This window comes from Dermacentor albipictus, chromosome 3 (genome assembly GCF_038994185.2).
Source record: "Dermacentor albipictus isolate Rhodes 1998 colony chromosome 3, USDA_Dalb.pri_finalv2, whole genome shotgun sequence".
Taxonomy (NCBI): domain Eukaryota; kingdom Metazoa; phylum Arthropoda; class Arachnida; order Ixodida; family Ixodidae; genus Dermacentor; species Dermacentor albipictus.
Window position 1 is genome coordinate 1,656,096 of NC_091823.1, and position 22,989 is coordinate 1,679,084.

Consider the following 22,989-nt stretch of genomic DNA (forward strand, 5'->3'; position numbering starts at 1 on the left):
AACAAATTCATACCTACCTGAGAAAATAGCGTCTTTGGTGTGGCTATTGGTTGTAGCAGTCCTGTTGGTCGCACAAGTGGAGTCTTACGTCGTTGGAACTCGCGACATGTGCGAACGTCGTAGTGCTTCACAGTCTTTGCGAGACATGGCCAATAGTAATAACGGCGAATGCGTTCCAACGTGCGTGTGTAGCCTAGCTGTCCAGACGATGGTTCGTCGTGACAAGCACGGAAGATATCATCATGAAGCGAGGTTGGCGCGATTAGCAGGTTGCGCCAACCTGTTGCACGTATGCGCGTATGCAGTTGCTGCGCGTATGCACGTATGCACTAAGCAGTTGCGCGTATGCTAGTTGCTGCGTATGGTAAAAGTTCTTTTAAAGGACGCCATCCCAGAAACAAAATGAGGCTAGCGAGCGCGTGAAACTGCGAGGAAGACTTGACGCGTGCCCTTCAATGAGAGGGCTGAGCACCAAGTCGTCGCGTTGTTGTTGAGTCAAGTCAGTTGCTAATACGACAAAAAAAAAAGTGTCATCCTCTTCAAGGTCAGCGTGGGGACCTCTGACTTCTGACTGGTGCACGTGAGTGACAGTCAGCGTCGGTGTGTTTGCGTCCTGACTTCTGACTGATGAGACGTCAAATTCTTGCGGATGAAGGCTCCATCGTACCAGACGACCTGAGGGATCTCTCAGATCCGCAAGCCAGCAAAAAGAATGGTCATCATCATCAGCCTCGCTACGCCCACTACAGGGCAAAGGCCTCTCCCATACTTTTTCAACTAAGATGTCAATAACTCGAGTTTGTTCCCTTGCCCAATCTGCTTTTTTCTTATCCATTAATGCTACACCCATCATTCTTCTTTCCATAGCTCGTTTCGTTGTCCTCAACTTAAGTAGAACCCTTTTCGTAAGCCTCCAGGTTTCTGTCCCGTACGTGAGTACAGGTAAGACACAGCTGTTATATCATTTTCTTTTGAGGGATAATGGCAACCTGCTGTTCATGATTTCAGAATGCCTGCCAAACGCACCCCAGCCCATACTTATTCTTCTGATCATTTCCGTCTCATGATCCGGATCCGCGGTCACTACCTGCCCTAAGTAGATATATTCTGTTACCACTTCCAGTGCCTGGCTACATGCATAGAATCAATAAATACCGCGCAGACTTATGGTACGACAGGCGTTCGCACGTGTACGAGGCGACCACGCTCTAACTGGCTTACCAAAGCAATATTCCCGATACCAATGCGCACACACTGAATCTACTAATAGCTTGCCACTTGCAAACTACTATTTAAGGCTATAAAGGCTTAACGTCCGACACGGCTGCACGTGTCAAAACACGTGGTGTGAAAGGACGCTCTATCCTGCAAAACCAAATGTACACGATACACCGCGTCGCACGCGAAAAAGAAAACTAGCCGATTACTATTTAAAGGCTGAAAGACTACGAAGCGCCTCCCTCTATAGCAAACCACTGAGGCTGGCAACTGTCGCAGTAAGGGGCTCGGAAACGGGCGGTGAGTAGCAGCGAAGGCCGAGAAGCAAGTGCTGGGCTTCACTGGAAGACGGGTGCCGCGAAGCGGAGAATGCGGCGCCGAAGCTGAAAGGGGTTCTTCCTTCAGATGGCTTTTCTTGGTTTGTTCTAAATTGCTTCCGTTTGTGAACGAAAATAAGTATAATGTTGTCACTGGTGGAGACTGCGATATAGATATGAATTGCAGGTATGAATTGGGATAATGCTAATAAATTTGAGTTCGAAAATCTGCTTTCATGCCATAACTGTGCATTGTAAATATTCCTACAAGGATCACCATTTGCTGGCAGACTATTATTAATTTCTTTATAACAAATTATTATAAGCCCTTGATTCAACAGGAGTCCTTTCGTGCCCTATCAGCGACCATTGGCCAATATGCAGTTGCACTGTAACTGATAGTCCTGACGTTGCTTCTGGTTTCCAATGTATCTCGCAAACGGCTCTGCAAGTTTTCTATTTTGGATATTAGTAACCTAATAAGAATAAGCATTATAATCAGTAATAGTAATAAGTAATATGTTGTGCTGCGACAATATTTTTCATTGTGTAGGTGCAAATGTGGCTTATGGTGCTTTCTTTAGTTGTTTCTCGGCAGTGTACAAAAAACACTTCACTTATAAACGTCTAGAAAGGGTGAAAGGCTGTCGAAAGCCATGAATAACGGCCGAGCGTTTTTCACGAGATTGGTGAAAAAGATCGTTTATTTAGGAACTTTATGCGCACGCTTAATGAGGTAGACCTAACTGCATTTGAGCGATTTCGAAGTTCTTTGGATAACGAACTTCAAAAAATCTAAGGGAACGTGTTACTTTCAGATGTCTTATTCCTGTTGTAAAGGAACCAATGTATTATGGAATAAGCTGAATTTACTAATAGGACCGATCGACAGGATGGAACCGCTACCTAACATCTTACATGGTGGGGTCATCGGCGACCTTGTGTGTCTAACGACTATTTGGTGTACCGAGATTTTGACCATGGGCCACGCGCACCCGGCATAACCCTAGATCCTGATGTTGCAAACACGTTCTTTTATTTCGATAGCAGTTATATTGTTAGGTTAAACAGGCACGAGGCGTTACTATTCACAGTGTATTTACAACGAGGTGCGCAGTAGCAACCAAGATGGTAGACAGCCTGCACACCAGACAGACCCGTCTTCTTCGCCTTCTGCTCCAAAAAGAATGTCCCTCTCGGAATGAGTGGGCTTCGTAACAATATGGACACTCCAACCGTATTTTTGCCGTCGTCGTGATGTTCATTATAAAGTCGAAGCACAATTATATTGTCGCCGCGCGTCGTACGCTGTATGTGCGAGTGAAAGCACGCGAGGAAAGCCGATGGTCAACCTGGCGCGGGCGAATGAAGAACGCGGAGAGCGCCGTTTTCCGTCGCTCGAAAGGCGGCGGGGGATGCGAGGGCGGGAAGGGGGGCGCCGTTGTGATCCGGCAGCAACTGCGCATTTCGGGACCGAGTGCAGTGGAACTGATAATCGCGGCTCAATCTTGCCATATACAGCAGGCAAGCGGGGAGGGTTCGGCCAACAAGTGTGCACTTCGTACGGCCGCGCGTGGTCGCGCTTGCCATATCTTGAACATGATCTGCAGACAGTTCATACCTTTGCGCGCGCTGTGTGCTCGCCGCTCTTGCGTTGAAGCGATAGACCACGTGAAAGTCACTTCGCTCGCTACTGCTGCCGCGCTTGCTCACACCAGCGCTTTGACAGCGAGTGTCTGCGCACATAGAGTGTGATGTGTTCATGTTTGCTCGTGCGCGCTGACACCATATGTTTGTTAAATCAGTTAGTTTGTAAATTATGGGGTTTTACGTGCCAAAACCACTTTCTGATTATGAGGCACGCCGTAGTGGAGGACTCCGGAAATTTCGACCGCCTGGGGTTCTTTAACGTGCACCTAAATCTAAGTACACGGGTGTCTTCGCATTTCGCCCCCATCGAAATGCGGCCGCCTTGGCCGGGATTCGATCCCGCGACCTCGTGCTCAGCAGCCTAACACCATAGCCACTGAGCAACCACGGCGGGTTAATCAGTTAGTTTGCGAAGGTTTCCAAAGTTACACCGCCAATTAAACTACCAGCCTTAATTCGTATAGATGTGCGTTAATTTGCTATCGCAATCGATGCTTCGCCTTGCCAGCGAAAGTGAGACTTTTTGAGAAGCAACAGTAGAATATGAAGTTTGTGCTGTTTTCTTGGGCCTCAAAAACGGCCGTAGTTGCACTTCTGATGGGCTGCATGTAAGGCCAGTCAAATGCGTAAATAATAAAATTGCCCTGGTGCTGACATATATGTTTAACTAATGTATTTCAATGGGTGTTTTTCCATCCAAAATGCAAGTAGCTCGTGTAATGGCTTTATGTAAAAATGAAGACAAAAAGACGCCTCGAATTATACACTTTTGTCGGCATTGCCTGCGTTTTCTAAGGGTTTGGAGAGAATAATGCATAATCTACTATATCCTTTCTGTAACAGATGCGTGAAAACGATATGTCAGTACGGATTTTAAAAAGAAAATCGATCAACGGAACTTGCTCTTCGCGGCTGGAAAGAATATATATTGGAGAAAATTGAAGAAAAACTATTTGGTCTTGAAAGTTTTTTTTATTTTACGCACGCCTTTGATTACATAATTATGGAATTTTATTTGACAAATTAAGTCACTATGGCATCCGTTGGCTTCCCCCAATGCTACTGAAAGTTATCTTTCAGAAAGACGTCAGTTTGTATTGATGAATGAAATAGTATCCGACAGAAAGCAAATAACCTCAGGAGCGCCGCAGGGGTAGCATTCTCGGGCCTTTGATCTTTGATTTATACATGAACGACACAGTCCATATATATTCAGAAGTTAAATTTATAATTTATGCTAATGACACCAGCACATTCGTTTCGTCTTAATGAGATGCCTATATTAGTCTTAATAAAGATTTTGCCATTTTAGAGGAATTAAGCACGTGGACAGCTAATAAACAATTCAAGATAAATAAAAAAAACAAAGGCTGTAAGTTTTCATTCTATGGGTAGGCATGTTTCTGTAATAGGTAACCTTGTTTTCCGCTGCTCAGAGATAGAGCTAGTTAGCTCTGTTAGGGTACCTGGTGTGCATTTTTCAGAATCACTGCAGTGGGTTTAGCACGTCAATGCGATATTACAAAAGTTATGCGATAACGGGAATTTTGAATCGAAACTGCTACTTAATTCCAAAGTCAGTAAAATTGTTAATCTATAATGCTGTGTTTGCTTCGTATCTAAACTGCTGTCATTTGGTCTGGGGGACTACTACACAATCGAACTTCTCACAGCTACAGTGAGGCAAAAAAAAAAAAGAGAAGAGAAGGTGCTAGTTCGGCATTCTGCTGCGCAGCTCGTTAAAAAAGAAGAATAATCAGAGCACATATGAGCACAAATTGTTGCGTGAATATCGCCTAAATTATGACCGTCATAATTCTCTATTCATGAGTTTGGTAAATGCCCATCCGAAGCAAGTGTCGCATATCACAAGAACAACTAATGTATATATGGAATGACCCGCCGTGGTTGGTCAGTGGCTATGGTGTTGGGCTACTGAGCGCGAGGTCGCGGGATCGAATCCCGCGACCTGGGAGGCCGCATTTCGATGGGGGCGAAAACGCCCGTGTACTTAGATTTAGGTGCACGTTACAGAACCCCAGGTGGTCAAAATTTCTGGAGTCCTCCACTACGGCGTGCCTCATAATCAGCAAGTTGTTTTGGCACGTAAAACCCCATAATTTAATTTTTTTTTTAAGTATGGGATGTTCCGTATTGTCGCACTGGCTATGGTGGGCAAATGCTTCACAACAAAGTTGTGCGTTTACTAAATGACTATAATAATAAAAACAAATGGATATTCACGAAGTAATATTATCTGGCTTGTACGCGTTCTTTCTAGCCTAAATTCCTCAAGCCTCTTGAGCTGTCTTTGATTGTTATTTAATTATATTGTTAAATGCCGCTATTACAATGCGTACGTTGTAATGAAGTGTTGTGCTGGTTGATGCTGATGTGAAGTGATACATGCCAATGCATGACGCCTTGTGTAGGGCAGTAACTAATGATGTGTTTAATTTTAAGGTTTCGTCAAAGTATGACAAAGTTGTGTTTAACACGACGGTTTTGTCAAAGTGTACGACAATATATACAAAATGCGTGTTCCTCTGCTGCTGTCTGGTATGAAGTGGGAAGGACTCCCTCAAGCCATTCTTGAATTGCTTTTCCTTTCGCCTCCCATCGCATGCATTGCGTTAAACCAATAAAGAATCAATCATTCAAAAGAGACTCAAGCGACGCAGCAGATACCACGCCAGTAAATTAGACGAGCACAAGGGTGCGAATGCGAAATTTCAGAGGAACATCCTGTACAGACATTGTGCGACAGACTGTGGTTCGAGAACGACTTGACGGTGACCTTCGAGATGTCGCGAAGCACGAACGGTTTTGTCAGCTACCGCAGCTCATTACTCAGCCAGCTGCTCGGTTTGGCTGCGCCGAGGGAGCGCTAATGGCCGTAGCTATGCGCATCGATCACTTGGTGTGGGGGGTGATTGCCCACGAGCAATCTGCGGCATTTCCGCGCATGCGCAAAGAACCGAATAGGCAGTCAGCAGATTAGTATGTCACGTGCGCTGGTACGGGGAGGCCGCGTGTAGTGCGTACTGCCGACGCCGCTCGCGAGGCTCAACTCGAGGACCGCAGAGAGATGGAGATATTTGTTGGGAAAGGAGGAAAAATTGGGGTGAAGTGCAGCGCAGCAACTGTCTCAGAGCGGCACGAACCAGCGTTGGCTCGAGCAGCCCCCGATTGAGACGGCACAACAATGCTCGGTGTGCGATTCCGCCGGGGCGCTTGCCCTCAGTGTGTGTGACCGATGGTGCTTTCAAAACAACCGCAATGTTTACAGCTCCTCCGCTGGTCGCCCAACTTCGCGGGGCGGAATTGATTGTTTATCCTCTGCACGACAGACGTGACTTACGCGGGACGGTCAAAATCAGTATATGGCTTTCTTCTTCTTCTGTTGAACTAGGACAACGAGGATCACTAACTGCAGACCACTAATGAAAGGATATTCGCAGCCTTTTTGTGTGCCCCCGATGGTAAAATATAGCGATTTTGACGTTAGCCGTGCTCAGCAGGTATACTGTTGAAAAACGGCCTTCGTAGGAAGCATTGGTCAATTCCGAAAGAAAACAAGCTTTGCAGTGGATGAAAAAATGGAAATGAAGTGGTTACGTGCTACTCACAACGGCCTGTCTTTGGTACTCTGCTTTCGGGGCTAAGTAAGGGAAGTAAACAGTAATCAACTTGCATGGCCACAAACCCGCAGTTTGAACAGTGAGGGGACAATTGCGTAAACCTACGGGGAAACTTGACGCCCTCCTTAGATGACTAGGAGGGCGCCGAATCCGAATCCAATTTCCGATTCGACTCGAATACGAATATTTGAGAAAAACAACGTCCGAGTATAAAATCGAATATAGAATATTTTCTCATTCTAAATGAAGTGACCCATAGAACGCTCGTGATTTGTAAAGAGAAAATGGAAACCTATTTATGTGATGCATGCACTGGTTTGTCAACTGGCCTTCTGGTCATCTGAGAAGCAAGTACCTTCGCTGATCTGGCGCACCATGACAGCAACGAGGCAAGGGAACGCACGTCACCACGCACAGTTCTTTGAAGAAGACAAATGGGCTACTACAGCATTTTGTGCAGCCGACGTGGTGAGACCGGCCAGATGACAAACATTTCTTGGCAACCAATTCCTGCAAATTTTCATTCTTACTGGATGAATTATGGAGCTCCATGCACTGGCTCGGCATGCTGCGTGGTGTCAACAACCGAAGCTCTCCTGCATCATTCGCAGCACTCCTCGCTTGCATCGGGCTCTCTGCCTCGAGACTCGAATTAGTGCTGTTGTGTGAGTATCTTACTGCGGCATTTGATGAGTATATACACGCACGTTATTATATATCCACGAATGAATTTTACTTGCAAGCCAGTGCTATTGTCCCGCGGCCGTCCTTGTGTGTTGTCGCGCGCTTGAGCCCCGTTTCGCAACGGCACGCAGCTGTCGGGCCTGGCGCTCATCGGGCTGGGCGCGTTCCTGCTGATCGACGAGCACCGGTCGACGCTGTTCCGGCTGTTCCGGGTGGACGAGAGCCACGCGCTCCCGCAGTACCTGGCCTACGCGCTCGTCGGCACCGGCCTGCTGGTGCTCCTCGTCGGCTTCTTCGGCTGCTGCGGCGCCGTCAAGGAGAGCAAGTGCCTGCTGGGCGCGTACTTCGCCTTTCTCTTCGTCATACTCGCCTGCGAGCTGGCCATCGGAGTACTTGCCGTCATCTTCCAGGACAAGGTACGTCTGCATCGCGTGATCCGGACGAGCCAAAAGACCGCTTGTGTGACCACCGCCATATTTAAGGCCTACCGATGAGCATACGTGCAGGCCGTAAGGAAGCCGCATCTGTGCAAGTCCACAATTCCTATGGTCCGTGGACTAGTCTGTCTCTGGCCTGGCACCCTTGAGAACTTTCATTCCTGTAACTTTTGCCTACGTGTACATTACAATGAAATGAAAGAGCAACTCGTCTGAGAGAACTAAGCGTCGACAAAGCGTAAAAGGGAAATACGCGACACGAGGCAATAACTCCCAATCTAGAAGGTAGTAATCACTAATCAATAGAGGCGGGGTATCCAATTGTACCGAAATAAATGTTCCTGCTGCAAATCGATGCTTTTCACTTTTCGATATTCGATACTTCTTATTCTATAATTTGATTACTCAAGAACTACATGTACGCGGCCCAACCAAATTGGCTGTGTGGCGCGTGGATGCCATGACGATCTCCAATCACGGATGCCATGCGCTGAAATTCATTGAGGGTGAGAGTAACTAGGCTTCCTATTGAGAGTATTCGCACGCCCTTGCGACAACAATGCGTAAGCTTTACCATATTTACGAGTTCCTTGTTATGTCAAGTTAGTGCTGCCTTTCGAAATGTATCACTCGAAACGGCCACGGCTGGGTGAATCGCGTAGGAAAGAGTCGTGCTATACTCGCGGACAACTTTTCTTGGCTATGAAGGGAAAGCTGCGGGTACGGAGCTTCTGAACATTCGCACGGATCTGGGCGCGCTCGGCTCCGGTTGCGGTTTCGCCAACCTCTTTAGTGAAGGCAATTAACTCGGCACGAATCAATGTTTATTAACATTAGATATGTATTAAGTTCTGAACAGCGAGTATCGCAGCCTGAGTCAGAGCTCCCAAGCAGCCGTATGGTGCCGTTAGGACTTGGACGCGCAGCCGACGCTGGCGTCGGTAAAATCGGCGCAGCAGTAAGCCAGTAAGTACGCTCACTGGTTTGTACATGGTTGCGGTTTCCAGATGGGTTTGCTGGGTTTCCGAGCAGACGCTGGGCAAACACTTTTTTGTGTACTTCAACCGTCTTTTGCTGCTAAAGTTGGTCAACAGCCTCTTAGGAGAGTTGATTTACGGGACAGCAAGTGACAGACACTCACCAGAAGACACGGGCGCCATTTTGCGTTTGACGAATGTGCAAAACGTGCGACGGTTTCAGGTGTGCGAAAACTCGAAAGAGCAAACTAAACTATAATAGAAGACCAATAGCTGACTGGTCAATGTTAGTTATTGTTTCAAACTCGTTGATGTAAAAAGCAAAAAGGATACTGTTTTCAATTTCTCACGTAAGAAAACGTCAACGATACTGCGGGACTACTTCCAGCAGCGCTGAAAAAGGTGCGCTTAGTTTCCGTAGCCTTCACTTCATAGCCAAGAAAACTTGTCTGCGAGTATAGTGACAGCGACCGCATCCTTTCGGAGCCGCAACAGTTAGCGACGCATCGAAAGAAGCCACTCGGTAGCATAAACGAAGTGCAGAATATGTGGACTGTATGTCACACACAGCCCCGCCATTTACGTACGAACGCTTTTTTGTGACACAATTTTATTTTATTTCCAGATATTATCGGATATGAAAGACAACTTGAACAATGCGCTCAAAAAAGACTACGGAAAGAAGACTCACGTGACTACTGCCTTCGACTGGGCGCAGGCCAAGGTCTGTTCGCATGTGTTCATGCATCTTGTGCGCGCGCTGATACGCGCACTTTCGCTTTTGCTCGCTAGTCCGTTTAGATACGCAACGCAGTTCGAACCTGAGCGATAAATCTGTCGGGATTCAAGACAGGGCGCCCGAAAAGGATGTGCTCGTGATGTTTGTGGCGGACGGACGTATTTTTCCAAGTCTCCGTGGCAGCGACGAAAACATAAGTGTTTTGTGCATGCCATGAGCTTCCGTTTTTTACTTGCGTTCTGTTTTAACTTTTAAATAATAATTCGCTAGCTTTCATTTTTCTCTTTTCTTTTCATGTGCCCGGCTGTGTTTCATGTATATTTGGTTTTGCAGGATAGTCCGATAATAATTCGCTAGCTTTCATTTTTCTCTTTTCTTTTCGTGTGCCCGGCTGTGTTTCGTGTATATTTGGTTTTTCAGAATAGTCCGATAATAATTCGCTAGCTTTCATTTTTCTCTTTTCTTTTCGTGTGCCCGGCTGTGTTTCGTGTATATTTGGTTTTGCAGGAGAGTCGGAGCGTCCTTTCGCGTCATGTGCTTCAGCACGTGCAACCGTAAAGGACGTTAAGTCTTTATACCCTTTAAATAGTAGTTTGGAAGTGGCAAGACTAACAGCTAGTAGCGGTTTCGCTCTGTGTGCATTGGTATCGGGAATATTGCTTTGGTAAGCCAGTGATGAGCGTGGTCTCGCGGTTGTACACGTGCGAACGCCTGTCATACCTTAAGTCGGCGCGGCATTTATTGCTTCTAAAGCTTTGGTGATAATTACTTTGTGGCATTTTAAGGATTTAGGTACTGTGCGTATCGGCTTTTGCTAGGAGGCACGTGCTCTGAAAGCTTCGATGTGTGAGAAAGCTAAGTGCAACACATGGCCAAAAAGACGGCTAAGCGTGCAGTGTGCGGTGGGTTCCTCAAGGTATGCGAGGGGAAGGATGGAGAAGAAATCGAGTCAATCGGCAGACACTGTGATGTCGATGCTGATGTCGATGCAGACAGAGTAGAAGAGGAAGGAAGTGATGACTGTGGGCAGTGAAGCACGGTGACACCAAAGTGGAGTTCCATAGGTGGTTATCTGCGTTGATCACACCTGGGACGACCAAAGGGCCAGTGGTCATTGCGCGAATAGGAGGCTGCGGGTGAGCTATGGGGCTTTCTTGAGAGTTGCAAGCACTAGATTAAGAGCATCCAGTACTTGCACATTGAAATGAGGGAAGCTCACAGTAAAATTAATTATGACGAACGACTGTAGAATATGGAAGAAAGTAAATGGGCTGGGAGAGTGTTTAGGTATTTGTACAGGCATAACATTGACTCACAGTGGAGGAAAGGAATTAGGAAGCTTACCAGCAAGGATGCGGCCTCTATGGTGAGCAACACAGCAACAAGGAACGTCAAGCGGAAAGTCAGAGATGCTGAGATAATCTCATGGGTGGTGGCAATGGAAAAGAAACCTGTCATGAGTAACTACTCAAGAAAAAAACAACGAAATCACGAAAGAAAGAATTTATGATAACTCACAGTGAAGCCCATTACTTTTCGAAGTGAGATCAGAGTGACTTAGGACACGCACTTATAAAGCGAAACATAAGAAGGAAGAAGTATGTGCTTGCTGCGGAAAAGCTAGCGAAACGATGAAGCATGTTGCATTAAAATGAGAAGATATCTGCCCAGTGGTCGATTGAAGAATCACTGGCCAACCACCACTCATTGTGTTGGCTTGTGAATCTTCGTGACCCTTGTGTTCCGCCTTGCGCGCTGGGCACTCCGACTGCAAGAATACAGCTTCACCGTCTCTTTAAAGCGGTCGACGACCCGCTGATGCGGACTGCCTCTCGCGTATGCCACTTAGCACTACGGCGACTTCGATCACCTCATGGCTTCTGTGTCGCCGCGTTTTCCAGACTGACTGTTTCAAAGCCGAACAGCGAAAAGACAATAAATTAACATTGCTCTTCACCGCTACGACCGCCTCGACGACAGCAAACCATTTCTGTGTACGTGGATGGACTCCTGTATAAGCAGAACTTTTCCAGCACTGGCGCACGTTTTCTCGTATAGTAGTACAGGACAGCCTTTGCACAGCGATTCTGAGTGCTGTGCATGACGACCCTACGTCTGGCCATTTAGGCTAGGCGAGGACGCTCTACCGAATTCGGGAAGGCTTTTACTGGCCTGGAATGCGACACTCTGTTGAGACATATGTGGCCAGCTGCATGCAGTGTCAGCGCCACAAACGGCCATCTATTGCTCCAGCTGGTCTGCTGCAGCCGCTCCCGCCTCCGAGCACGCCTTTCCAACAAGTGGGCATTGACTTCGTGGGCCCTTTTCTAAATTCAGCCAAGGGAAATCGTTGGATAGTTGCTTGCGTCGGCTACCTCACACGCTATATACTGCGAGACAGTGGCCGTGCTCTCCGCAACTGCCCCTGACGTTTCAGCATTCCTGCTGCAATATGTCATCCTGCGACATGGTCCGCCTCGCGTGATTACCGACCGTGGACGACAATTCACAGCGGCTGTCGTAGAGGCGCTGCTTCATTTGTGTGAATCCCACTTGTCACTCGACACAACACCATCCACAAATGAATGGGCTTACGGAGCGCACCAACCGAACAATTGTAAACATGCTATCTATGTATGTTTCATCCGACCACCAGAACTGGGATAACGTACTGTCTTTTATCACGTACGCGTTCAACACCGCCAAGCACGAGACTACCGGCTATAGCCCTTTGTTCCTACTGTACGCACGGCCACCCCGGTACACAATCAACACTGTTTTCCCTTTCTGTAGTCACGAAAATCCCACTGTCGCCAACACTTTCTGCCTTACCGAAGAAGCTCGTCGTATTGCTCGTTCGCGAACTTTGGCATCGCCGGACATATCAAAAGCACGCTACGACATTCGCCACCATCCGGTAACCTATTGCCCTGGTGATTTAGTCTGGCTGTGGACTCCAGTACGGAAACGTGGGTTATGCCAAAAGCTTTTGGCCAACTAGGATGGACCGTTATTAATAGACTCATAGAAATCACCTATAACGTAGCTCGCCTCACGGCGAGTGCCAAGAAGAGTTGCCAAGGCCAAGTAGTCATGTTGCCCGCTTGAAATTGTTCACGTCAAGACAAATGGATTGACTCACCCGGCGGGCTTCGTCTGCAACGAGAGGGATGTTACGCATGAAGAAAACGAAGACCGGTGAACGTGCTTGCAGTCCCGAGTGGGGGCAAAAACAAGAGGACGACGCTGAGTTCATCAACCAGCTGGCCGCTCTTGCGATCACCTTCGTGACCTCAAATAAACAGCCCCATTCGTCCGTAAGGGTGAAAAACGGTCTCCTTCACGCGTAACAATATTAAACGAGCGGCTTACCAAATTTTGCTAGTTATCACCGGGCCAAGCGTGGTCCTACTGTGGCTAATATTTATCCAGATGGGCCATTCAGGTTGGCCCAATGTCCCTGCTAGGCACTGTAAACGCAGCTTGCGGTTCGAGGTGACAGCGTTTGTGACACTTTTCCAGAAACGCTCTCGTTCGTTTACTTTGACGCGTACTATTTAGAGACACGCCAGATCTTTTCGAAGATGGCGCACATGTAATACTGAAAATGATCGCTTGAGAATATCGCCTCTGAAACAATAGCTTTCCTCTATGTACGTTATTGCGGCTGTTCTTGAAACACTATTGGCAATAACACGATGACAAAGCACGTCTCGTGCCTCTCGGACCCCACCAGTGCGGCAACTGAGTCTGCCAAATATTTGTACCAAGAGATAAAGCTAGTTTTTGAAGAAATGTTAATTATTGCATGTCACGTACCTCTCACCATGTTCTATTCCACATCGTTAAATTTATTGGGAAGTGTCCCCTCCCCCCTTCCCCAGTTTAGCTTGCAAAGGCTGTCACTACGATAAAGCCAGACTTGCCTGGAGGCTTCATAGTTGTGCGCAGCAGCAATAAATCAAGCAATATCTGGAAATCGCTTGAGCGTCACTGCGGATAATGCCTCAGTGAGCGCCATAGAACCCGCTTTCATAGTGCGTGGAACAAGGACAACACTTTTGAGAATGTATATGTACAGCGGCAATAGTCCGCAATGCCCTTGCGGCCAGCCGGTGGATGGAGACCTTCTACTAGGATGTCCACGTATACGTGACACACAAAGGCCGACGTTTATTACGTGATTTAATGGCCTAAGGCAGTGAATCCTCAAAAGGATCGTAAAACAAACAGATTCATGACAAAGGCGTGCGTGTCACTCCAGAGATTTCTGAAAGCAAGCGATGTTATCGTAAAACGTTTCATGTGCCATTGTGAAAATTTATTCCGCGTTTTCTTACGTGCCCTGACTTGAGTAAGGTTATGTGAGTGGGCGTTGTGTTGACTTTAGTGTAATTATGTGACGGGACGTTGTTATTCTGTGTTCTTACGTCATCTTGTTGCGTATCTTTATCATTTGGCTTTAAGTTCGAGTGTGACTTTCTGACTTTTTTGTTTCTGTGGTTTTCACTATTCACACTTTCATGTGAAAATGAGTAATGCCAGATGAAGGTGCCAAGATCTCCTAAACATGATATCATAAGAATGGTGTCAGTTTCGTCCGAAAGGCGAAGCATTGATTTCGATAACAAATTATCAGAGAGCTATACCAAGTGGCTTAGTTGTTTCATCGGCCGTATACATACAGCAACCATTCGCTAACTGATTGAATCAGCAAGCATGGTGTGGCAACATGTAGAGATCTCACTTGATGAACACTCGCTGTCAGAACATAACAGCGGTGTTTGCGTAGCGCACGAATGTACGAAAGGAAGGGCAGAGACACGTGAAGAGCGCTACGCAAACACCGCCGTTAGGAGCCACGACCAACTCTCCTCTGCCCTAATCCGCTTGCGTGTTGAAGGCAGCGGCCTCCGGCTTGAAATGGCGCGAGGCGCGCAGGAAGCCATCTCGGCTCTCTCCACCGCGCGCAGCAAGGCTCGCCGCAGGGCGCGATGGGATCTCGCTGGTTGAGGGTTGGGCGAGTTGGTATTGCATTCTAAAACTGGTACAGCGCAACACAGAAAGGAAGAGAAACAAACCTAGCCAGCCCGATAATGGAACAGAGCGCCGAGTTCCAACTGGTTTATTGGCATGTTACACGAAACACATAGCTACAAGAAAGCATCAGGACATTTCGTTACAAGACGTGAACTGTCGCGACTGCGGATGTCAGCCGAATTTTTATCGGTGTGAAGTGTTAATGAAGTACCGATCACAACTTACGTGGGAGAGTATTGAAGCTGATCTCGTAGCAAGGACTGGCAGCACGTGCATTAGCGCGCCATCTTTGTGCCTATCTCCACAGGAAGTAAGATTTCTTGATCAGTTCAACCTTGCATGACAGAATTGCGCGTTCTGTGACCCATGATAGTGTAGCCTTCTATCGGTGTGACGCTTTGTGAAATGTTGTGACATGTCCTGATGCTTTTTTGTAGCTATATATTTCGTGAAACTTGCCTAGAAACCAGTTTGAAGCCAGCGCTCTGTTCCTTTATCTGGCCGGCTCGGCTTGTTTCTTCCTTTCTATGTTGCGCTGCACTAGCTTTAGAGCAGAAGGAAAGGCACACGCTGCGCCGTTACGTCTTCCTCCCGTTCATGTTTTAGTGCGTTAGCATTAGGAGTGTAAAAGTGGAAAAAGGTGTGTCACGTGTGGGAAGCCAGCCACATGGCAGAGGTAGAGAGAGAATGGGAGAACATAGAAGAGCGTGTACGTGTGCATGTGTATAGGTGCATATAGTGCAACTGACGGTGGTCTGCTCCGGAACATCATCAGGCGCACTTCGCTCCTCGGAGAGGCAGGACGTGTGTCGAGTGAGCTCCTGGACAAACGTTTTGCACCGGGGTGAATGTGGTTTAAATCGTGGATCCGGGGCCTCAAAAAGGTGTGGCGTAATGCTAACGGCTTTCTCTCGCAGTTATCGCTAATTCGCTGCTGTCTTTCTTTTTTTTTTTCTTGTTGCTTCGTAATGGCAAAGCTTCTATCCCTGAGGTGAATGACGGCTTCAAAGAGCGCCGCGCGTCTCGGCAGGCTGCTGCAAAAAACGTTCGGATGCCGTGCTGCAGATGCTGTGCTGCGGGGTGTTCGGGCCTGCTGACTACACCGAAAGCGTGTGGAAGGCGGAGAGCATCGGGCGCGGCGACAACGTGAGCAAGACGTGCTGCCGTCTTCGCGACGAGGGCGAGCCGGACGCTCACAAGAACCCGCGGCCGCTCAACGAGACGCTGTGCCAGAGTGCGGCAGACTCCCAGCAGAACCCGTACCGGCACAACCGGGTACGCCACCCTCGCGAGTGGGTATTCCACCCACACGTTAACCGACATGTTTCCCGCAGGGCTGCATAAGTGCACTGGAGGAGTTCGTCAAGCGGGAGAGCACGCTGCTCATCGGCGTCGGCTGTGGAGTGGCCGGTCTAGAGGTCAGTCCGAAATTATAAGCACGGCCGTGGCGCTATAGCAATCGTCTTTTGTACGCAGATGATCGGCATGATATTCTCCATCTGTCTCTGCAAGGAGGTGTAGCCCCGACGTTGCTGACCCAAGCTCGCGCACTGCCACATTCGTAAGGCGGCTGGCCTGTACTGCGCGAAGGTCCAGGAGGGCCGGAAAGGATGCGAGAGAGGATGGTGCCACTAAAGTGGCTCTAGTCGAGTCCCGGAAGAGACGTGTTCCATGTGTGTCGAGCAGGCGGTAGTCGAGTGAGAGGTGCGCTTCTCTTCACGATCGATTTGTGTCTGAACCGCCATCCAATATTCACTGTAGCCGTACAAGAGCCGCGCGTAAAGAGACGTCCGTATTTTTCGTGTCAAACAATCGGGCTGCGGCGCTCCCCACCTCATGCACGCACGAGATGCTTCGCTCCGATGCGCGCAATTGCCTGTCGCAAGTCCTTTGCATCCACCGCACTCCCTCTGTGTAAATTATATGTCCCAACGTGCGCAAACATTTTGGCAGATAACTCAGTGATAGGCGTCAACAGCCGCAACTTTCAGCCTTTCATTTGTCACTTTGAAGATGTTGTGCAGCCGGCCGGATAGGTTTCGAAGCAGCGGTATGCTTCTTTTTCTCTATTAGCATTGATAAAAAATTAAGGCCAGCGCTATAGATTTTAAGCACTGAGCCTTGTTCTGATGAAACGTTTTACGCGAACCTTTTATTCCCATTTGTTTCTAGAGATCTCTCGATTCCCCACCTAAGCATTATCGCGACTCCCTTGGATGTAAAAGCTGCACGTAGGGTCCTTATTTCTTCTGTCACATAGGGGCTAAAGATATTTCAGCAATCAATCATTGGCTATCTCGGTGTAGTCTAGAGAAGACCATCGGCGTTTCTGACCCGCGAAACGTCAGCGCTAGTTCCACTGTCCCGAAAACCTCTCGCAGTGTCAACTCGGGTATGTGTCACCCGAGCAACCAAGGAGCTTGAGCGATGGTCACCGTGAAGACGCCGCAGAAAGGCGTGCCGGGCTAAAATGAGCGTTTAGGCTATCAAACGGCGGCAGGTAGCTTTCCTGCTTTCTTTCAATGCTTCCGGTAGGACGCCTGAACATAAATGGTCGCGCTAACTACACTGCCGAATAACGGAGATAATTGTTTAAGCCAGATCGAGATGTTTGGCCGCCAGTCCGACATTGTAAGCATAATTGCTTTGCGAACTGTCCGAGCATGGAGCCTATGTAGAGGTAGGCGATTACTGCATGATAAAATCAGGTGCACATAAATTTGCTACGGAAAGCACATTTAGGGAAGAGGACCGTATTACTCACCATAACATGGATGGACCCACAAGATACCACCGGGGCCACAACAATATTTATGGTCCCTCATGGTACAGCCGAGCCTCAGGGGTCTCTTGGGGCACGCTGGCAGTGACAGATGCACAAGTCTGCTTGACTCAGCCAACACCTGCGACCTTTCGGCAAAATGGTGTTACTGTCATCTGCAGCGTACCTCGGCCTCAGACTCAAAATGTGAGGATCATTTGTTATTTTGCGCTGTTTCGATTGGTGAACGAGACTAGATTGCTGTGACGCCCCCCTTTTCCTCAATTAACGAAGGCAACACTCAAGATTGACTCGACATGGTTTCTTGAAGTATAAGACATTACGTGGAAGTTTTTTGCGTACAGTTACCGATATGCTATTACTCATTATCACCGGCACCTGATTTAGGTCCACTGCAGGACGAAGACGATTGCCAGCTTGAAGACAGCGTGCCTGCAACTGTTACATGTTTGATGTCACAACTTCGTAATCACAACGGATTGCCACTGTTTAATAAGGTGACCGACATTCGCGTATGCGGTCGCATGCAGCCCGACGTTCCGGGCCTGTGGTCACGGTGCATCTCTCGATGTCTGGAGCCCGCCGCGTTGGCAGGCATCCAGGAAGTCGCGAAATTGGTAACACCGAGTTATAAAATGCGCTGTATAGTATTGCCACAACTGTAATGAAAAAAAAAAAACTTGTTGCACCTACCGAGCGTTTCTTTCCCTTCTTTTATTTACAAGATAATATACCACTACTAGCTGCTTTCGGCATGAGCGAATTCTCGCGAGGTCCGCGCATCAAACTGAATACCCGAAGTGCCCACCGTGCGCTTGGCGATTGGGGGTGAAATGGATCAAGCCGGGCAGATCCCAAATTGTGCAGCTTTGCGAATGTCTGTTGACGTTGCAGATGTTGTCTCTAAAGTATACCTACAAAATATGTCGCCATTTTCGGCTGGATGTTTTCGCACGCACCAGCGGCTCGTTGCGCAGACTTGGCGACGGTTCAAAGCCTGAGCTACGCCGGACTTGTGTAAAACGCTGTCAGGAAATGTCAGGACATTATTATGGTATGTGAGAGGTTATGTAAATAGTATCTTCTTGTTTATAAAAGAAGCATGCAAAACGTACTTTAATGACGTCAATACAAATGAATTATCAGCCCAGGCGGACATTACTTGCAAGCAAAACTACACAACCCATTCCATGAATGAACTAAGTACACCCAACGAACTTGTTTATTACAAACTTTACGGCATATGTTTATATTCGCAAAGCTAAAGGAAATCATTAAAAGCGTAATTAGATGCTCCTAGTTTTCAATATGGTCACGAATATGGTCACATTATTCGTTCAATTTACGTGATTACGCACGTGGCAGCTAACTTATTCCCTTGTATGGACCTAAAACAGACTGCAGGGCAGGAAGCTATGACGAGCAAGTTGATGATGAGAGCACAGTGTGTACCGTTCCTGTGGTGGAGGGCGTATCTTGGCGGACATACTGGAGCGTGACTTGCACAGTTCTCGCCACAGGAGCGAGGCCGCAGCTATAGGCGTCGGCCATGATGAGCGATGTTGAGCCGGCAGTTGTATAAGCGTGGCCATGCATTCATGTCCAGGCTTGCGCTGTTGACATCGCGCGCCTGTGGCGGCTCACCCTGAGTCGTTTCAGACAACAATTTCTGGGGTTGTGCTCTTGAATTTGCCGACGAAATGATCGCTTCCTCCCTGTGCGAATCGACGCGTCTCTATGCGTCAAACTGCGGTTGGGCAGAGCGGTGCCGCGAGCGTAATCTACCAAATTGAATGAATAATTGGATGCCAGTTGTTTATATATATATATATATATATATATATATATATATATATATATATATATATATATATATATATATATATATATATATATATATATATACGAAGAGAGAGAATGCGGTTTGTGTTAGCATCTGGATTTGTTTACAACGCCTCACCGGCTGAAGCGATGACAGTGTATTTTGTGGTCAGATTACAGGAAATGGCCAGGGTTATGACCAAGCATGCCTGTGCTTTTGGAGCCGCAGCGAAGCAAATCATTTACAGCCCCGAAGCTTCGGCTACCCTGACATGCGCAGTTAGTTATTTCATCCTGATCTACGCGTGAATATATGTACAGAACGGAGTTGTTTCTGTATAATCTTGCTTCAAGTATTCTTGGTGACACACTTCAGAAGGTTCAATTATGCTTAAGATTACACAAGTGTACGTTCAGGTCCATGTTTCTGGTTGTATAATGTTACGTACTCATGGAGTAAAAGAGCGATGATGTCTTGTTGTTCGAGTGCTACGTAGAATTGTTTTGGAAGATTAAAAGTTTACATGACGCATACCGGTAGTGGTACTTGCGTCTACTTCATTTCCATCCCCGTCACAACTGAACCATACTGTAAATCTCTATAGAGTGCACAGATAATTTCGATTTCATTTGGATACATCGATTATGCGTTTTATCCCCACTTGACTGTAATAAGAAAGCTGCAGAATAAAACGTACAGAACAATCCCGCTCCACAGTCGTTGCGTGCTTTACTTCTCCTATTAACAAATCATGTTTTCCGTATAGGAATCTTGCAGTGCGTAAACATTGAAAGATCAATAAGTAGTCATACAATATGTGGTAATAATCTATGCTTAGCACGATGCATTTTTCTGCTGAGAACGAGAAGGGCACGCGAGGGTTGGATTTTATAACCATGTGAGGCCACCAGCTAATGAATCCAGGGAAGCCGTAAGGGAAATAATTTGCAGTTTTATTCAAGTGGAGCATTGATAAGCTAAAGAAAAAGATCACCGACGATTACGATACTGCCCAATGCGAAACTTGAGCGCAGCTCTGTATGTGTTCTCATTTCGCGATATATTCAGGCATCGCACCAATCACCGCACCAACTGGCAGAGCGGCGACGTGCGGAGCTGTATACATAGACTGGGCACAGTTTTCCCGGCAACTGCTGCTCATGCAGCCGTAATCTTTACCGGGAAACGCTTGCGGCGAACGCTATCATATGGCCGCGAAGGCGAGGCTGCAATGACGGACGGACGGACGGACGGACGGACGGGTGTTGTAAGAGGCTTCGTCTAAAGCGTGGATATGGCTACGCAAATAACGCGTTCTCAAAGTAAAATCTTCATAAAATGTTTCCATTCACGCATATCACATCTTTACTCACCCACGATGCATGACCAAGCGAAGAAAAGCAAGAACAAGCGACAAACTGTTTCAAAGCGAGCGCGAACCTTGTCGTCTGTCCTCCAACTTTAGCGGCCCGCTGATACTTTTTACGTAACATGTAGTCGTACACACAATAACAAGTTCTCATAGTTAAACAAAACATGTTTTCGCGTAATAATAAAGCTAAAACAGCTTTTCACGTGCTGTTCTAGTAGAAAATGAATCATTGTGACAGACGGAACGGTACTTGCCAAGCGCGTCTTCAAGGTGTCCTGCCTCTATGAGAACGATGCCAATCCGAATCCACAATATACCGGCATTCCCATGCATACCACAGCGCAGCAGCGCCAGATTTCCCTCTAGGTAATGTAGTGAGAAACTCTATGGATGGATGGATGGATGGATGGATGGATGGATGGATGGATGGATGGATGGATGGATGGATGGATGGATGGATGGATGGACGGACGGACGGACGGACGGACGGACGCGATGAGCATCCCTTCTAGCACTTGGCGGTGACTTGCGCCACCAATCTCTTGTTATTATATTGCCTAATTTCCTACCTACGGAAAAAAAGAAAAAAGAAGAAAACCCAGGCAGAATTCTCATCACCAAATTTTATGAACCCATATTGAGAACTTTGTTTTCCTACGCGTCTCTTTTTTGTCGTTTGCCTACTTCCAGCAATCTTCCAATCTCCTCTTACTAACCTCTATTGCGGACATTGTTTGTTCCCTCTGCTCTCTACAAACCCAAGGGTTTCAAAGAGGCCAGAGGTGCCTAAGTCAACCGCTGGGTAGCTGTCTTCAGATTCTAATGAAATATGCTCCATCGTTTTCCTTGATTTAGCGCAGCAGGCACATGCTTCTTCTTTCTTGTTGTATCTCGCAAATGTGGGCATGAACGACCGGCAGCAGCGATGAGGGCGCTCAATCCAATTTGCTTTTTTGGACATATTGTCGCGAGAGGAAAACGCACGCAGTCAGATCCAAGCGAACGGCCGTTTACTGATCGTTTCTGCAGCAGCTACCACGCACACTTCTTCATCCTCGGCTTCTAGCGTAACTAGCGCGTGTCATTTCCCCTTCCTCCAAAAACAAAACAAAACGAAGAGAGACTACTTCTCCGTGCGTCTAGACGAAAGTTAGTCCCCCCCCCCTAAAAAAAATGTTGGGGAGATGTTAAATGCCACAAGGAGAAAATAAAAGAAATGAGAAAGATAACGGACGTCACGACAGGGCCGCTCCACAAATTTTGTGGATGGGAGTCAGTGCGAGTGGTAGTTCTTCATCCTGGTAACGTGAACAATGTCAGAGGAACGTGGTCTACGGGAGGGGTGCGAAGTTTCGGCTGGAATATCTTCGTAGTTGACAGGACTTAGACGATGCAAAACTATGTAGGGTCCAAAGTATCAGCGCAATATTTTTTTCTGAACGGCCTCGTTGACGCATAGGAGTCCAAACCCATACGATATCTCCCGGGTTGTATGTGACGTCTCTATGGCGTATGTTGTATCGACGAGCATCTTGACTTTGTTGGTATAGAATTCGTTGCCGTGCTAGGTGCTGCGCTACTTCGGCACGCTGAACAAATGCGTCTGTATCTGGTGTGGTAGGATGGAGACAAAGTTGGTAGGAGCATCACGTCGAGCATGGTGCTGACGTCGTGTACGCATACCAGACGAATAGGAGGAAACTCGGTGGTTTCTTGAAGCGCAATGTTATATGCGAATTTCACATACGGGTGCAGTTCGTCACAATTTTTATTATCCGTGGTGACAAACATAGAAAGCATATCCGCAATCGTTTTGTTGAGACGCTCAGTTAACCCGTTAGTCTGCGGGTGATACGCAGTTGCCGCACGGTGCGTTGTTCCAATCAGCTGCAGAATACGTATCTCGGACCAACTGGGCGGTGAAGGCCGTACCACGGCCTGTGATGACGACAGCGGGAGCGCCATGTCGAAAGACGGTATTTCTGACAAAGAAGTTGGCTACATCTGAAGCAGTAGCTCGCTGAACGGCTTGTGTTCAGTACCGAATGAGGTAATCGGGGGCGACAACGATCCAGCGGTTATCAGCCGAAGACTTGGAAAACGGGCCAAGTAAATCCATCCCGACTTGTTCAAAATCTGAGCAAGGAGGTCGTACAGGCTGAAGCAGACCGGTTGGTTTCAGTGGTGGAACTTTGCGACGCTGGCAATCTTGACAACTTCCGACGTACTGCTTCACGGTTTTTGTGAGTTTTCGCCTGTGGTACTTCTGCTTGATCCTTGCCAGAGTACGCGTGAAACCAAGATGCTCGA

The 22,989-nt window shown here is 47.5% G+C and overlaps 2 protein-coding genes across 5 annotated transcripts in view; one reads left to right on the forward strand and one right to left on the reverse strand.

The window, feature by feature from the left end:
- Positions 1–18,217, forward strand: part of LOC135919942 (CD9 antigen-like) — an 82,869-nt gene extending 64,652 nt beyond the window's left edge. For all 3 annotated transcript variants that reach the window (XM_065453961.2, XM_065453964.2, XM_065453962.2), the window contains 5 exons: positions 7,642–7,926; positions 9,550–9,648; positions 15,769–15,978; positions 16,038–16,121; positions 16,180–18,217. In XM_065453961.2, coding sequence (XP_065310033.1) covers positions 7,642–7,926; positions 9,550–9,648; positions 15,769–15,978; positions 16,038–16,121; positions 16,180–16,224 — 723 coding nt within the window. In that variant the 3' untranslated portion in view covers positions 16,225–18,217. The remainder of the gene's footprint in view (positions 1–7,641; positions 7,927–9,549; positions 9,649–15,768; positions 15,979–16,037; positions 16,122–16,179) is intronic.
- Positions 1–22,989, reverse strand: part of LOC135919941 (uncharacterized) — a 78,010-nt gene that overhangs the window by 45,222 nt on the left and 9,799 nt on the right. The window contains exon 2 of one of the 2 annotated variants that reach the window (XR_010570112.1): positions 17,538–17,613. The exons of the other annotated variant lie outside the window; for it this stretch is intronic. The gene's annotated coding sequence lies outside the window, so the exon portion shown is untranslated. Of the gene's footprint in view, positions 1–17,537; positions 17,614–22,989 lie in introns of those variants that run through there. 2 annotated transcript variants of the gene reach the window in all.